Below are 16,370 nucleotides of genomic sequence, written 5' to 3' on the forward strand. Positions count from 1 at the left end.
CGGGGGACTGTCACAGAGCTCCACCCTCCTGGCTGAGAGCATGCCCTCACAGCTCTCAGCCATAGCTGCCAGTCACTTGGAGGTAACAGCGATATTGGCATCCCCTATCTTGTTCAAAGCCTGGCCCAGGAACTATCTGGAATCTCGTTAGTCCCCTTCCGCTCCCTGCTCAGGGTCACTGCAGATTACCTGCTTCTTTACCAACTAGCCAGGACTAAGGAAAGTGGAAACCACCATCATTGTCATCAGCTGGCGAGACATTTGTCCACGGCTACTGGCCTATGCCATTCACATTGGAGGAGAAAGGTCCATAGCAGGGATGGGTGACTTTCAGCCATGCTGTAACTTCTTTCACGCCCTTGACATTCATCCGTCACTTATAGGATGGTCTGCAGGAGACTGGAGGCTCAGGACAGTACCCCTGGCTGTGGCCGGCTCACACAGGATCATCTGTCTCTGAAGCCACTAGGCAGGCTATAGCCAAGTCCTGGCTCTCTTGTTTTCCTTTTGCATTCCTTCACCACAGATTTTAAAGTTAGGGTCTGTTGAGTGTGAAAGGTCAAGCACCCCAAAAGCCTTAGTGATCAACACGCTGTTTGTGCAAGACCCCGAGCGTGGGCTGGCCATTTTGCTCCTAAGAGAAAGAGTCCATTCTCACCCTGGTTCTTGAACCCATAAAGAATCTATTTTCTATTACAGGGTGGATAAGATTCTAACTGCCACCCTGATTGAACAGGGAGTGTGCTGTCTTCCCTCTGACCAGCGATGCCACCCCCACTACGTGCCAGCTTCCGGAGTCCACAGGCTGTTTCTGTTTCCTAGGCAGGCCTGCGCGACACTCTGGATAGAACCTGCTCTAACCTCTGTGGACTTACTGATGACATTTGAGGGCTTGCCCCCATTCTCTTGTCAGCCCTTGGCCTTGCCTCAGCGCCTGCTCATTAGTCAAATTGCCCAATGGGGATTTTGATACCCCAGTTAATTAGCGTTCCAAATATTTTTTTAATCACCACTGTGGAGGCTAGTTTGTAAGGCTCACTGCTGTGTATGGGAACATATTCTGCTCATGTTCAGGATTTTCGGGGAACTTTTACCAGCCTGAGTACGTCAACCACGTCTGTTAGGTCAGGGCAGAAACCAACTTCAAAGAACTACAAGCTGGTGTCTTCTTTCCTGGTGTCTCTGTATTTTTCCATGATTCTATTTTTTTTTTTTTCCCACCAAAAAACATAAAGTGGCTTTGTAATCACAGGGTGACCTATCCTGAACAAGAGGGAACTGAACTGGCTGGAATGGGGTGGCCTGGGCAGAGCACTACATGGTGCTATGGGTAGAGTGCGTCCCCAAAGGCCGGAGAGGTGGCTCAGAGGTTAAGAACACAGGTTGTTCTTTCTAAAGGTCCTGAGTTCAATTCCCAGCAACCGCATGGTGGCTTATAACCATCTATAGTGAGATCTGGTGCCCTCTTCTGGCGTTCTGCATGCAGGCAGAACACTGTATAAATAACAAATAAATCTTAAAAAAAAAAAGAGAGAGAGAGAATGTGTACTCCCTCCATCCCCCAATGTTCACATGTGGAAAACTTAATGTAGGTATTTCAAGACTGTGTTAGTTATCACAGGGCTGGGCTTGTTAGATAAGAAACTTCGGCCCTCTACTTGGTCTCCGGCTCCCCCTTCTCTCACTCTTTACCTTCTGGGATGGTATCGTTTGGAAACCCTCCAGCACTAAGATCTTGGCTCTCTCCAACCCCACACACACCTTAAGCCAAACCAAACCAAACCTTTTGTTTAGCATCTGCCCAGCCTGTGGTGTTCTGTGGTAGTGACAGAGAGTACTGACGGCCCCTCCCACTGGAAATCGTTCTTGGGCTGCATTTGCTATGCAGGGCAAGTGTGTTGCCTCTTGGTGGCTTTCCTTGTGGGGTGTAGGGTGTGTGGGTAGTGGTGAGGGAACATTCTCAAAGTTTATTTACAGGGTGTGCCCCATCCTCTTGCCTTTCGTTATACAGTTTTCTGCTTGCACAGGACATGGCAGGAGGAGCCCTGCAGATAAGGAGTCTTCCTCCTAGCAGGCTGCTCACCCACGTGTGCCAGGCCTTCAGTGGGCACAGAGTAGGGAGAAATAACGGGAGTGCTCTCACTAGTTGTACCAGCCCCCTAATCCTCCTCACCTCCTGCCCCATGTGCATGTGTGGCTTCTGTCCTCCCTAAGGTGGCCTGGAGTTTGGACACAAGAGAGTTCATGTATCTGAAGAAAAGGGTGCTTCCCATTACCTGCTGGGGCATTAGCAGAATTCTTGAACTTCTTGATGTGGAATCTCTTCACAGCCACGGGCTGGCCCTGGTACCGGGCCTGGTAGATGATGGTGCCGCTGCCGCCTTGGCCCAGGACGCTGCCCTCGCCCTCAGTGTGCTCCAGCTTGCTGTTCTCCAGGAAGAGCCTGCGGCACATCCAACTCAGGAGTTAGCCTCCAGCCTCAGGCACGGTGTGTCCTAGACTCTGCTGCTACTTTCCCCTCTGGGAGAATAACAACTCAAAGCTGCTTCTGTGGTTGGACTGATAGAGGCTGACCCTGATCTACCGAAAGCCGGGGGGTCAACCTGGGCAGCCTACACAGTCTTGTGAAACCATAGTCTCCTCTGTGTGGTGGATGCAATCACAGGGACTTATTGAGAGATGCTGAGGAAGCCTAGCTTCAGGGAACCTGATTACAGTGGGCATAGAACAAGGATCCTTCTCTATGATTCACTCTTATGCTTTTATGCTTTGAGAGCTGGCATTCTTGGGTACACCGTGCTGTTCAATGCTAGCTTAGTTTTTTTTTTTCCTTTCCTCTACTTTTTATTAGGTAGGATCATCCTTTGTCACACAGAGCTGGTGTCCCCCACAACTGAGTACTAGTGTTTCATAGGGACATTTAGCCATCTTTCTGGTCGGTGTATTCTGAGCTTCGTGAAAGCAAAGATTTCTGCAGGGCTTCCAGAAACATGGCTGCTGCTCCCCAAGCCCCTCAGCGCTCTGCGAAGACTCCTGGGCCTGGCAGCTCTGGAGTAAGAAGTCGAGGAACACGGGGGCAGAGCTGGCACCTTCCAGAAAGCTCAGGTGGAGGATGGGACAGAATGAGGTTTCTGGGTACAGGACACAGCCTTTGACATTAGTGCTCGGGGCTAGCATGCAGGGCTTGGCGCTTTTGGGGGCATCCTTCTCCACCCCCTCACTGACTCTGGGCCTGCATGGATCCCTTGGCCTCTTACTTGCCCAGACTCCTCTCTTTCTTCAGAAGCACCAGCATGAAAGACAAGACAGGAAAGGGAGAGGGGGCTGGGTGGGGAGGAGAAAGGCAGGCCATTTCACTGAGGTCTACGCAGCTCCCCATCAAGGCCTTGTGCCGGCCTGCAGCTCCAGGTGAGCCTTCCTGGCCCTGTAGATGCATTTGCTCTCTGTGCCTTTTAGATTTAGTACAGCTCAATCATGTCACCTGCATCCACTGTGGCCTCAGGCACAGGCTGAGTATGGTCAGGGGATGCTTTTCAAGTGCTCTGATACAGGCTGAGCATGGTCAGGGGATGCTTTTCAAGTGCTCTGACAAACCCTTTGCATGTGGGTACTGCTTAAGATGGGCCACAGGAACCCGCAGAGTGCTGTGGGTCCTTCTCGGACTCTCTGCTAGGGCTTAGGCAAGCTTTGAAAAAATGCAGACTTCTGTAGGAGCCACAGGGCAGAGCTATCAGGGCTGGTTGGGCTCCAGTGGATATCCTGAGCCTCTCTCTGGACAGACTCCCATCCAGGCTGTTGAGATTTTCCACTTCCTAACAGGTAACTTCATCTTACAATCCTACTGTGCCCAAGATCAGATCCAAAGCAGCAAGGACAGTCCAGTCTGGCTTTGTGTGTATGTGTGTGCGTGTGTGTAGCCCTGGCTGTCCTGGAACTTAGGCTGGTTTTGAGCTCACAGAGATCTGCCTGCTTCTGCCTCCTGAGTGCTGGGATTAAAGATTAAAGGTGTATACCACCACTGCCCAATGCAGTCTGGCTTCTTGAAGCCACAGAAGAAATCCACAGGCCACCAGTTGGCGTCTCTGTGCTGAGGCATGACTGCCACAAGGCTTGGCAGATAAATGAAGCGTCTACAACTTTAAGGGCACCTAACCTAGCACCTCCCAAAACATGTGATTCATGCTCATATATAATTAAACACCCATGGAGAGCCCAGGAGTGAGGAAAAGCCATTGTGCAGCAGAGTGGGGCTTTCTCCACCCATCACAGGCTGCCGGACATATTGAGAGAACTTAGTGAGACGTGTCCTTTGTTGATTAATTATCCTCTTTTCCTGTCGAGTATTGAGCACAGGGTGTCATGCGCTGCCCGGGAGACACCTCCCAGGCCCATTTTAAATTCAATAAGCTCCTGGAAGTGGGATGCGGAGCAGCAACCCAGAGAGTGCCCTGTGGCCATCGGGAACAGTGAAGGAAAATGAAAACCAGATCTCCTTAAGAGAGAGAGAGAAAAAAAAAAGTTAAAGAAACCAGATATAGCATGCCATTAGCAGGGAAAGTTACTCACAGTTCCAAAACGATTGGGAACAGCTAAAGTCTAAAAAGATGGAAGGGCTGTCCCTGAGGAGCCCACATGACAGGAGTGGGCTCCCGGCCACTGAAGAAAATGGTCTGTTTTATGGAGGACTTAACATTTTTGTGGCCGTTTCCTTTGGGAAGGAACCAGTCAAGGCCTCTCTGCTTTTTTGCAGTGTTTCCATCTCCGGTTATCATCTTGGGAAGGTGGAGGTAGAATGAGCTGGAAGAACTGAGTGAGAGTGTGCCTGCAGCTGGCCATCAGCCCTCCAAAGGAGAGATGGGGCCACAGGTGGGGGAGTGTTCCCCTTCCACAAAGGTCAGTGAGCAGCTGAGTCAACCTGCTGTCCTCCAGCGGGCCACAAAGTGGGGCTCTGGTGAGGGCTGGCCCAGCAGAAAGAAGTGCTAGCCCACAGAGGGGCAGAAAGAACAGGTGCCCCTGTAGCTTTGTGTGCGGAGTGCATCAGGGCCTGCTGAAGACTGGAAAGCCATTGGTCTAATTTCTTTCAGGAAGCTTAGGACGGGGAACCTAAGTCACCTGAGACTTGGAAGGGCTGGAACAGCCACTGCCGTCCCATGTTAGGGCGCTGTGCAGTGAGCTGGTAGGAGAGGCGCACAGCCAGCATTCCTGCCCTGGGAGGGACCGTGGAGCCCACCTGGCTGGGAAGTCAGTCATGAACAGCTCTGGGACAAGCTCCTGCAGTGGCACTGGGAGGTCTGGGTGTCTGGGGCAGGAGATGAAGTCCCGTTCGATGGCTGTGAGCACACAGTCTTCCATATCGAAGTACTGCACGCTCTCAGACTTCTCGTTCGGATCTCCATGCTGGGCCCAGGACGCTTCACAGACGGGACAGGGTACATACTGCTCCATAAGCGGGGTCCCATCACTTTCTGTGGCTGTCAGGGCTAAATGAGAACAGAGGAGGAGACAGGTCCTGTGAATTGGCTGTGAGCAGTACCCTAGAACCCTGGGTCTGGCCAGCTTTACATCCAGGGTTCTGTCTACTCTGACCTGGCCCCCAGGGAGGTGGAAATCCGGAAGCCACTCCAGGGTGCCTTATTGCTTTGCTTTTGATCTTAAGACAGGGTTTGGCTATATAACAGAGGCTGGCTTCAAACTCCAGACTTTCTGGTCTCAGCTTCCCAAGGGCTGGCATTACCGTGTGTACCAACCATCCTTGCCTTCTGGTGACTTTTTGGACAGAAAGATTGTTGATCCCCAGTTGATTCGCCAGGGAGGGGCTACCACATGGTCTAGACTCTGAGAAAAAGTGTCCTGCAGCCCTTGGAAGGTAGGTAGAGGAGGGCAAAACAAGTGTGGAGGGGACTTGACCTGCACAGCTGGGGCCTAGTCTGAACTATACCTATGCCTCCATTCCCCTAACTACAGTTAGTAATGGAAGGCTTGCTGCCGTGCTCTGGGGAAGATAAGTGCAGGGGGTAATGAATGCAAAGGATCATGGGAAAGCTGGACATTGGCATGGGTTCCTATTAGGAAATACAACTTTTCTGTGTCCCTCTCACTAGGAGGTTCTAAGAAATACCCACAAAAGCACCCTGGGGCAGGACAGTGACCTGCTTTGTACGGATGGTGTAGATTCCTAGATGTCCTGGTGACACCTGACATTCAAAGGTCTCGATCTACAGGGAGAGGCTCTCGGCCACTGGCTCATGGTGCCGCTGGCTCTATGACACCTTGTCTCAAATGCTTGGCTGAGTTTCTTCTCTATCAGATTACTATCTTCTTGGCCTACCTGCCAAACCCTAGCACCTGCTGAGGTGGGGCATGGGCTGCTAGGGTGCCACCCAGTGGCCAGACAGTCTATTCGGGCATCGGAAACCCCACTGGCTGGCCAAAAGCCCTTCATTCACCCTGACTCACACACTGGCTGTTATCGGAGAACCTTCTCCCTAAGCCACTTTCCACGGGGGGTCACTTTTTGAAGCAACATGCCAGGAAGCCCAACTCCGTGTGTGGAATATGTACCCAGCGGCTTCCTGCCTCATCCTTAAGTACTTTCCTAGGGTCCTCCTGGAAGGCTCTGGGGCAGGTGAATGGACCAGATCAGAGAGGCCCCTGAGGCAGAAAAGGCGTCCAGAACCCACCCTCTCCTCCTTGGCCGCTGAGGCTGAGAGGTGGAGGAATGCTTACTCAGCAGGCTCCTCCCCACAGCTGCCTTCCTGCTGCTGCCCCCACCGCCTCCTCCCTGCTGTCTGCTCTCTGTCCACCCCAGAAGCAAAACAAACAGCAGACCTCAGGGGGTTCACTTCAAAAAGTATTTGGGGGGATGGTAAATTGTCAGTGGGGAAATGGACTCACGGAGTCTGAGAAGGACAGTGTGGGTGGCTCCCCTCGGCACCAAGATGGAGTACACAGGGGAAGGCCGAAAGGGCACTGCAGCTCTGACCTCCTCCCTCGCTGTCCCTACACCAGGAACTGGGTCCTCCTGGTGTCAAGCCCATTGTCTTCAACTTACGAAAAACATGTGGATGACTTACACTAAGCACGTCTTTGGGCCATGTGTGGGATCAGGAGACCTTCCCCTTAAATACTGTAGGTATCCAGGGGACCCAGTTCTGTTCTATTTCCTGTGGGTCAGACCTACCCACAGGACTTCCTACCCCAGCCAGCCCAGAGCAGGACTCTCAGGCAAGGGGCTGAATCCTGGTGGCAACTTAGCTTTCTCAAGGAAAAGGATATGTATCAGTCTATGTATCTATGTATCTATCTATATATGTATGTATCTATTTATCAACTATCTATCTATCATGGATATATGTACGTACGTATGTATGTATGCACGTATGTATGCATGCATGCATGTATGTATGTGTACATGCATGATCAAAGGCTTGGTTCCAGAATATTCTCTTACCAGGAAACCACTGGTCAATCAGGGAGTTGACGTGGTCTGTGATGAAAGCCATTGCTGAGAAGTCCCTCATTTCTGATTGGCAGATGATTTTAATCCCTCCGCTCTTTTTCTTCTTCCAGTTCACGTCCGAGGATTCCACACTGCAAACCCGGATATGAGAAGGGAGCCCATTGACAAGCTATCAAGGACCCGGAGTGATTTCCCTGCTTCTAAGGATGGATTTAACCCTCAGGCACCCTAAGAGTTCATGTGCCCTGCAGGATATTGGTCTGATTTTCCAATTTATATACCTGTTTTTATGGCCTACTTGGTCCTTGTCCCTACTCCCTCCAACTGGAGTGAACTTAAATCCTGGGCTATAGCTTCCCTCAGTCAATGCTGAAGGAGGGGGTCGGGGAAGGTAGTAAGAGGGGGCCAGTGATATCAACAGGGTGGGTGTCTATTTCTAGCAAGCTGTCATGATAGGCCCTTCTCAGGAACAGGGCCACTGCTTTTGGTACCATGCTGACCCAGCAAGTGGGCCCCCAGATGTCCCCACCTGAGGTAGCCCCCATCAAAAGTGACCAGCAGTCCTTCTTGCCAGTAGATGGTCTGATTTCTCTTGACTCTGAATGTGCTGCAACGATTTCTCTGGTTTCCTGTAAAACTGTAAATGGTGACTTTCCGGTTCCTGCTTTTTGTATTCTTCTTGTTTTCAAAAAGCTGAAAGACATGAGAGAAAAGACCCTGCTTACGGATTCTGGGCTCCCCACAGGCCTTATGCAAAGCTCTGAGGAGGCTGGCCTGGCCACATCTTGATAAATCGCTGCAGCTTTCCCACCCGTGCCTCCCACGCCTGCTGTTCTTCCCCACTGCCAAGTCAAAGGCCACATGATCTGGAAGGGTCTCCAGGGTACCCTGGGAACAGATTTTTCAAGTGATTACAAATAGGCTGTTCTTCTCTGAAGACTTTCCTCCGTGATTTCACAAGTAAACGTTTATGTTAGATAAAGTGGACAGGACAAAAAAATACAATTGAAAAAAATAAGCAATCAACAATTTAACACCCAGCAGGAAGAACACTAGGATTAGGGTAGGTATGAGTCCAGGAGTTTTTCCTAACACACATATATATGTAAAAAAACAGTGATTCAGAATGGGGGTCTCCTCCTGCAAGCTCTTTGGCCTGGGGATACAGCTCAGTGGTAGAAGGCTCGCCCCAGGGTCTAGCATAAGTCACTAGCACTGGAAAACAAGGTGGGCTTTGAGGATGTCATGGTTACTAAAATCTCACTTAAAATTCATTTTTCTAAGATCATGCTTGTAATTTCTTGAACCATTCCTTTTTACGAGGTTGGCTCTTCTGCTCCTATGAGCATGGGAAACACACGGAGATGTCTCTGGATCTCAGTGTAGATGCTCATCAATGGGATGCCTGGTCCAGGGTCTGGCAGTTTTAAGGCTCTGGAGGCATGGGGAGGTTTGGAAAAGGCGACACTCTCATCACAGCCACTGCCCACCAGGGCTGGCTATCTCTCTGGGTTCTTTGTTGGTCTGACAGATCAACAAACAGAGAAGCCATTGCTCCGGGAATCTGCATGTCTTTGATGAATGCTGAGGCTGAACTCTTCTCCCCTCTGCCCTCCGTCTGAATTTTAACAGGATTTCCTTCTGCATTGATTTCTCAGACAGGCATGATGTTGGTGCTCCCACCCCCCTTCCGCCGTGAGCTCAGCTTCCCACAACGCAGGAGGGCAGGGGCCCAGTGGCCTCCCACTTAGAACACTGCAGGGCACAGTTCAAATGGAGGACAGAGGACAGAGGGTACTCCGTCAGCGCCAGCACCCACTCAGAACCATTCTGGCATCATAAAGAGACCCCTACCCCCATCCACAATACAGGCTGCAGCAGTTTTGATTGATTTTTTTCAGCCTCTCATGTTTGTTTTTCTTCCCATAAAATTGGAAGATCAAAGCACATCTTTACCGAGCCAAAAAGTTATAATTCAAAAAAGGTGCTCTAATTAGAGGGTGGCAAAAGCAAACTCAAGCAGAGATCAATGTCAAAAAGATTCAACAGCTCAACAGTCGGAGTGCATGCTAAGGACTCACGGACTGCAGAGTGTGTCACGATCCCCTGGAGGTCTTGTCAATAACATAGCAGGACTTCATCCTGAAGTTTCTGAGGTGGTAAGTCTGGAGTTGGGGCTTGGCAGTGAGTATATCTCATGGCTCTCAGATCAATTTTGCTGGCCTGGGAACCGCATTTTGAGCTACTGCTCTAGGCCAACATTACTTCTGTATCACTCTCGTGCATAAAATTACTATTGACTGACAGCTGGGTTGCCTCTCCATCACTCTGGCTCAGCACACAGAACATAATCCTTGGGTTGGCTCTTCCTTATGACCAAAGCAAGGGAGAAATGTTGTTGTTGTTGTTTTCCAACAGTACTTCCAAGCTTGGCTGCAGAGTGGCATCAGCAAAGCCTGAGGCGAGCTGGACATAGCACGCACATCTAATTCTAATCCTTAGATTCTCCGGTGAGATGGCTCAGTATAGACGCCTGCTGCTAAGCCTGACAACCTGAGCTCAGTCCCTGGGGAACCACGTGATGAAAGGAGAGAACCAGTTCCTGTGAGCACGCCTGTATGGGTGCTTACAACCAAGCTTTAAATTGGGGTGATCTGGGAAGGGCTCTGTCAGTTCCAGACTCCTCTCAGGTGAGTCAAAGTGTATATCCAGGACAGCAAGACCAGGAAGTCAGAGTTGCTGGTTCTTGGCCCAGCTCATTAGCTGCCACTTCCAAACCATGGTGATTTGATGGGGGTCCCTGCTTCTGCTACAACAAGCTCCACGGTGCCTTGGAAATGGCTAACAGTTGGGAACATCACTCTAGGAGGGAGCAGTCTAAGCCATGGGGGTAAAAACTTGGCATTCCCAGCCAAGGCCAACAGACTCATGCTGTGTTTGCCTTCTGACCCTGTACCAGTCACATCACTGCAGGGGAGCAACCTTGTTAGCCTCATTAACCTTATTAGGTCGCATTAGCATAGAGGACGCTATCTTCCCCCAATCCTGTGCTTACGGAAGCCCTCCCACCCTGCCACGCCTCTCCCTTTCAGAACCCATGCTACCTGCAGGTCCATCTCAGCCAAGCTGATCAGCATCCGTGCTATGAACCTTTGCCAGAAGCCAACAGGTACGAAGCTCATCTTAAACACCCTCTGGATGGTGTTGGCCATTGGGTGCCGCATACTGTGGGTGTCCAGCCCAGGTTTGGATGGAAGGAGGTGTGGCAGGAGGTAGCTGAAACACATAAGGGGAGAGATGGTTATTGTGGCTTAAGATCTGCTGCAGGACCCTGGTCCCTGCAGACGCTGGGCTGTGGAAAGGCCACCGCTGCCAGGGCTCAGGCTGCCAGGGGCCCTCCCTATAGAGTTCGAGAGACTAGAATGATGTGCAGGGAAGATCTGAAGCCGTAAAAATGCCAGACGCAGCACATCGGGGTTGCTTCTCAGAACACTGGGTTACGGTTATGAAATCCCTTAATGCCGACTTTGGTTGGTGGGGGCGAAGCAAAGACAGCTGCACAGTTCTGAGGACAGCACAGATATTGGGGTCAGAGTAACTGTTTTTGCTCTTCGAAGCTGTTTATTGTTCTTGGCTAATTAAAACAACACAATGGCCTTAAAACTCAGAACACGGCGATTTCTGCACAAAACAAATGATGTTTTATGAGAACGCGAGTGGACACGGTCATGGTTAAGATGTTGCATCACTGTGTGACCCAGGTGTTCTTGCCAGTTAAAAGAGCTGGCAGCTGGGAGGTCCCTCCCTACAAATGCATCTGAATAGTGACACTGACTATGTGCTGTGAGCTGTGAGCTGAAGGGGTAGGTAGAGAGCAGGCACAGGGAGGTGCAGCCGCTGGATTCTTTCCTCGTTTAAAAAATATTGTTATTATTATGCATATGGAAGTTTTTGCCCGCATGCATCTCTGTGGACTGTGTGGGTAGGGCCCACGGAGGGCAGAAAATTTCCTAACTGCGTTCTAAAACTAATCCTTACACTCACAGATCAGCTAGGCCTCACCCTTCATCAAACAAGGTTCTGTTTGTGGCTGACAGAGACCATTAGGGAAAAGTGGTCAAAATGCAGAGATCAACTGATTGTCTACCACCCGGCTTTAAAGTATGCATTTACAACACAATGCCTGCACCCAAGGATCAGGGAACACCGAAGAAGGAGCAGAAATAGTCTGTGAGCTACGGGACCAAGATGTCTGCCATGAGAGTGTAGCTCCTAGAAATCACAGGCCTTGAATTCCTTTTTGAAGTTTCTCTCTTTTGGACTCTGCTCACGGTCCCATACAAATGGAGCAAGAAGGTCTTGAGGGCCCTCCCAAACTCACCCAGCCAAGTGTAAAGCAGGGCTGTCTCTGTGGATGCCTGGTTTCACCAATAGAGTCTCTAGAATGGCTTCCCAGAAGTCTCTTGTGGTACCACTGTAGGGCTCTGAAGTTGGGTGCAGGAGCTGTGGTGTGTTCTATGGCAGATACACCATAAAGGACTATGGATTTGGGATACTAGCTGCTGCCTTATGGCCATATCAGAGCCAAACTCAGGAAGTGAATGAAATGAGCCAGGACATCAACCTGGGTTAGCATAAGACATCTTCTGGGGACTGGGTAGCCAGCAGAGATCTGGTTTCCATATTTTCTTCTAAGCCCTGGACTTCTCAGGGGCCCCACGTCAGGGATTGGGGCATTGGCAGTTCTATTTTCAGGAAAATGAGTGCTGACATTGAGTAATGCAGGTGACAGTGGGAAGAAGCAAGAATCAACAAACTACTAAGGATGGATATTCTAACACCCAGGGAACCAGTGAACACCACACCAAGATCAGATAGGATGAATAAGGAGACTGAAAATGTGATTAACTCAGAATAAGGTAGAACAAAATAAACAAAGAAACAAACTAGATGGTATAAATAAACAAATGATAAGCTACTAGACTTGAACCCAACTATAAAACTAAATCATACTAAATGTAATTGAACTAAGTATTCCTATTTAAGTCAGAGACCACCAGGTTAGATAATTCATTGTCATTAAGGTCATTGTAATATAAATACCCAAATAAATTGATAATAAAATAATTGGGGGAAGGAGGAATAGTTGAAATTGAAAGCTAAATGACCTTCAAAGCTGTTGTGTAATTATTTCAAAATTAGACAAAATGGACTTCAGGAAAGAAAATATTACATGAAGTAATAAGACACACTCTATAATAAAACAACAATAGAACAATTTTAACAATGTGTTGCCATAAGTTTCCGGTATCAGTACCTTTGTGCTTTGGGACTTTAGTAAACAAAATGAGGATTAAACATGAGCAAACCCATATCAGAACAACTAAGCTTATGGCCAAGATGGGTATTTAGGAGATGGGTAGATTATACAGCATGGCTACAGTGGACAAAGATGAGTCATGTCCCGGGCTGGTTGGAGAGGAATGGTGAGAAATTCCTTATGCTACTGGGGATGGTATAGCATATAAAAGAAGGAATTGTTTATAGCAATTTCTGTTCCATGCTTTCACATTGCAGCTGGTCATTGGTAAATGAACCCGTAGAATGTGGAACCTGGATAAAAGGAGACGATAGACATCCTCGGTGTATGTAGCAAAAAAGCACCTGGGAGGTGGTAGTTACACAGATGGTAGAGTGAGAAGCAGATGTTTGGGGACAGAGAAGAATTCTGAGCATTATGTATGACACGCCCGGTGAGACGAGGTGGCAGAGGAGAGAAAGTGTAGGTGTTGGACATACTTCCATACCAGCCTTCCAGGAAGCAGCGTGGTGGAGGCCCAGGCCTGAGCCTGTCAAGACAGTCACTCTCAGTGCTACTAATGATTTGAGAGTATCAAACTGACATGTGTCCACGTCACAGACAGTTTCCGGTCACACAGAACCAAGCCAACAGCGGCCCCAAGGAGAATGCCCCTTGCGTGTTTTCCTAACCCCTTTCAATAAATGGATTTCTTCCAACTGCCTGCAAGAGTAGCCTAAGACGCCTAAGACACCACCTATGGGGCGGCCAAAGTGCATCTCCCTTCTTGCCATCCAAGGCTGGGCAACTGGCCATCCCCAGGAGCTAGCTACCCTGGTGGTGGTAGCCCTGGAAATCTTGTTGAGGCCACCAGTATACTCAGACTCCATTCCTCCTTTCAGCACAGCCTGGGCTGTGGACTCACCTGTCGTTGGCAACAGGGAGGGCGATCTCGAATTTGGCAAGGAACTGGAAGTATTGCTCTTCAGTCTGCTGTGTGAAGCCTGTCCCCACCAGCAGCATCCTCAGGTCCTCAGCTCGGATCACCCCGTTCTTCGCCACTGACCGTGAGCCCTTGATATTAAAGATCCTCTGCAGGCATTCAGATAGCCAGATGGGGTCCAGGAAGTAGAGGTTCCTCAGGCCGTGGCTGGTGTCTGGGAAGTGCAGCAGGGCTCCTGTTTCTATGAGAAAGCTGATGGCTGCAGGGAGGGAGGGAGAAGGGGAGGAAGCTGTGTCAGAGCCATATAGGGGCCAAAGGGGGCTCAGTGATGACCCTGTTCCCAGGAAGACACCAATATTTCTGACATGCCAGGCCCATCAGACAGAGTGAGAGTTCGAGCCTGGTGATACACGGTGAGTCTCGCCAATGTCTTGAGTTGATAGACAAGCAACTAACAAGTAATTCTTGTTCTCAGACTGAGTCCCTGTAAGTTTCAGCACTTGATGAAATTTACTTATGAATCTCCTAAAACTACCCTTTTACAGTCCTGCTTTTACAATCCTGTGTAGACACGTGCTGAGCTATGTGAAAAGCGTGAGTTGTCCTGTGTGTTGTTCCTACCTGAGCTCTCATCCTGTGAAGGTTCCTTCTAGGGTCTCTTTATTGCCATGTTTAAAACTTCTGTGCATTTGTGGTGATTTTGCTGTTTAAAGCAGCCCTCAAAAGCAATGCTAAAGGGTTGCCTAGTGTTCCTAAGTACAAGACTGTGATTTAGAGAGAGGATGTGGCGTTGGATAAGCAGTGTTTAGGCAGAAAGTAAAAAGGCCCCTGCACGAGCTGATAAATCAGCAATACCTATTAAATGGTTAAATAAGGTACATGTGCTGGTCAGTTCTTATTGTTAACGTGATACAACTTAGAATCACGTGGCGACTCAACTAAGGAATGATCTGGGTCAGTCTGGCCTGTGGGCACGTCTGGGGGAGATTCTTGATCATTAATTGATCTAGCCCATTGTAGGTGGCGTCATTCTTTAGACAGGTGGTCCTAAAGAGTATTAGGATGAAGAAAGCTATCAAGGAACTGAGTAGCCAGGCAGCAGGCGTCCGTCTGTTTGTCTGCTCTTGGCTGTGGCTGTGATGTGACCAGCTTCTAGGCTTCCATCACTCTCAGTGATAGTCCATACCCTGGAACTGCCAGCCAAGTAAACCTTTTCCTCCTTTCAGTTGCTTGCAGTCAGGATGTTTTGTCACAGTACAGAGCAGAAACAAGGTTACTGACTTTGTGACCAGGGGCGGGCAGGCGCCTAACCCTATCTTTCTCCTGGAGCATCAGTTTCCGTATCTGTCAGTGCAGTGATTGTGGTGATGTTTTAGATGCTAACCACCGTGAACAATAAGAACTGGCTGTGATTGTTTAACCTCGATATCTTCCTGGTCCTGGAGGGTGGTGACCAGTTTGCTTTGGGCCTGTGTGCCTCCTCTGCAGAGCAGTGATCATGTTCTCTGTCAGAGGAGAGAAGGGCAGGGGGAGTGGCAGCAAGGAGAAGTGGAGGGAGGAAGCGTGAGGGCAGGCCGAACAAACACCAGAACTGTTGACTGCTGCCAATCGAACCTGCTAGCCTGCCGCGCGGAGGCGTGACCTATGGAAGCCTCACAGGTGCCTCACTCCACTCTCTGCCAGCCCTGAGCTCCCCCTTACCGCTGCTCCCTCTGCAGCCCTTCCCGGCCTACCAGACTGCAGGTCCTCATAGTCTTTGATGTCGTTGCCGGGCGTCTGCTCCACCAGCTGCTCCAGCTGTCTGTCCGTCAGATATTGCACTTCATCACCCAGACTGCGGCGCTGCTGCTCAGCCAGCACGGCCTCCTGTAGGCTTATGTAGCTCCTGGGGATCTGGGAGCAGTGGGGCAAGGCTGAGCTCCTCAGGTCCAAGGGGTGATGCCTGCGCCAACTCTCCCCACCACCCCACTGTATGGTCCTAGGACCAGTGGCTATGTCTTTAGAGCAAGAGAACTACGGGAAGGTCAGAGCATGGCCTTGCTCCACCTCAGTTGGGGAGGAAAACGCAGGGCGATGACAGACATAGGCAGGCCAGGATTATTGGGAGAGGCCAATGTTCCTTCCCTGTCCCACCTGGAACTCTGGACCGTAAACAGGGCCATCCATACGCCCTACGGCAGAACAGTGGGATGCGTGGACCCCCACGGTGGGAGGCAGGGTACCCCCTGCCCTAACTGGAGGAGGGACCGCTCACCAGCCTGCCGGCAAGCTTCTGACAGCCGATAGTGCTGCCTACGTCCTTCATGCTGCACGTGACATGGAAAATCAGCTGCCGCAGCCCCTCCTGCCCTTCCAGGCTCTTGCAGGAGATCTCACTGTGTGTGCAAATATGGGGGCTTAGTCAACAAACCCCCTCTTTGTTTGGGGGCGTGCAGCATCCCCGTCTCCCTAAAGATATGTCCCAAATGCCGACCAGTCTTGAAAGGTCATTCAAGAGAGATCAGGGAAGGTCCTGGAGGCCTTTCTCTGTGCATAACCCTTGCCGAGTGCCTGAAAGCATGGTATTTTGGTCTGTCTTCCCCGTGGGCTGGGTTCACAGAGGAAGAGTGAGGCCCAGGGGTCCTGGGACTCCCACGGGTGTTAGCTAGGAAAGAGAAGCCCGTGGTGTT

The 16,370-nt window shown here is 50.2% G+C and overlaps 1 protein-coding gene across 2 annotated transcripts in view; it reads right to left on the bottom strand.

Moving 5' to 3' along the window:
• Positions 1–16,370, bottom strand: part of Lrrk1 (leucine rich repeat kinase 1) — a 136,026-nt gene that overhangs the window by 17,924 nt on the left and 101,732 nt on the right. For both annotated transcript variants that reach the window (XM_021633271.2, XM_060367294.1), the window contains 8 exons: positions 15,956–16,076; positions 15,435–15,594; positions 13,684–13,960; positions 10,564–10,735; positions 7,989–8,152; positions 7,451–7,590; positions 5,231–5,480; positions 2,277–2,443 (listed from right to left, as the gene is read on the bottom strand). In XM_021633271.2, the coding sequence (XP_021488946.1) occupies positions 2,277–2,443; positions 5,231–5,480; positions 7,451–7,590; positions 7,989–8,152; positions 10,564–10,735; positions 13,684–13,960; positions 15,435–15,594; positions 15,956–16,076 (1,451 nt within the window). The remainder of the gene's footprint in view (positions 1–2,276; positions 2,444–5,230; positions 5,481–7,450; positions 7,591–7,988; positions 8,153–10,563; positions 10,736–13,683; positions 13,961–15,434; positions 15,595–15,955; positions 16,077–16,370) is intronic.

This window comes from Meriones unguiculatus, chromosome 14 (genome assembly GCF_030254825.1).
Source record: "Meriones unguiculatus strain TT.TT164.6M chromosome 14, Bangor_MerUng_6.1, whole genome shotgun sequence".
Classification (NCBI taxonomy): Eukaryota; Metazoa; Chordata; class Mammalia; order Rodentia; family Muridae; genus Meriones; species Meriones unguiculatus.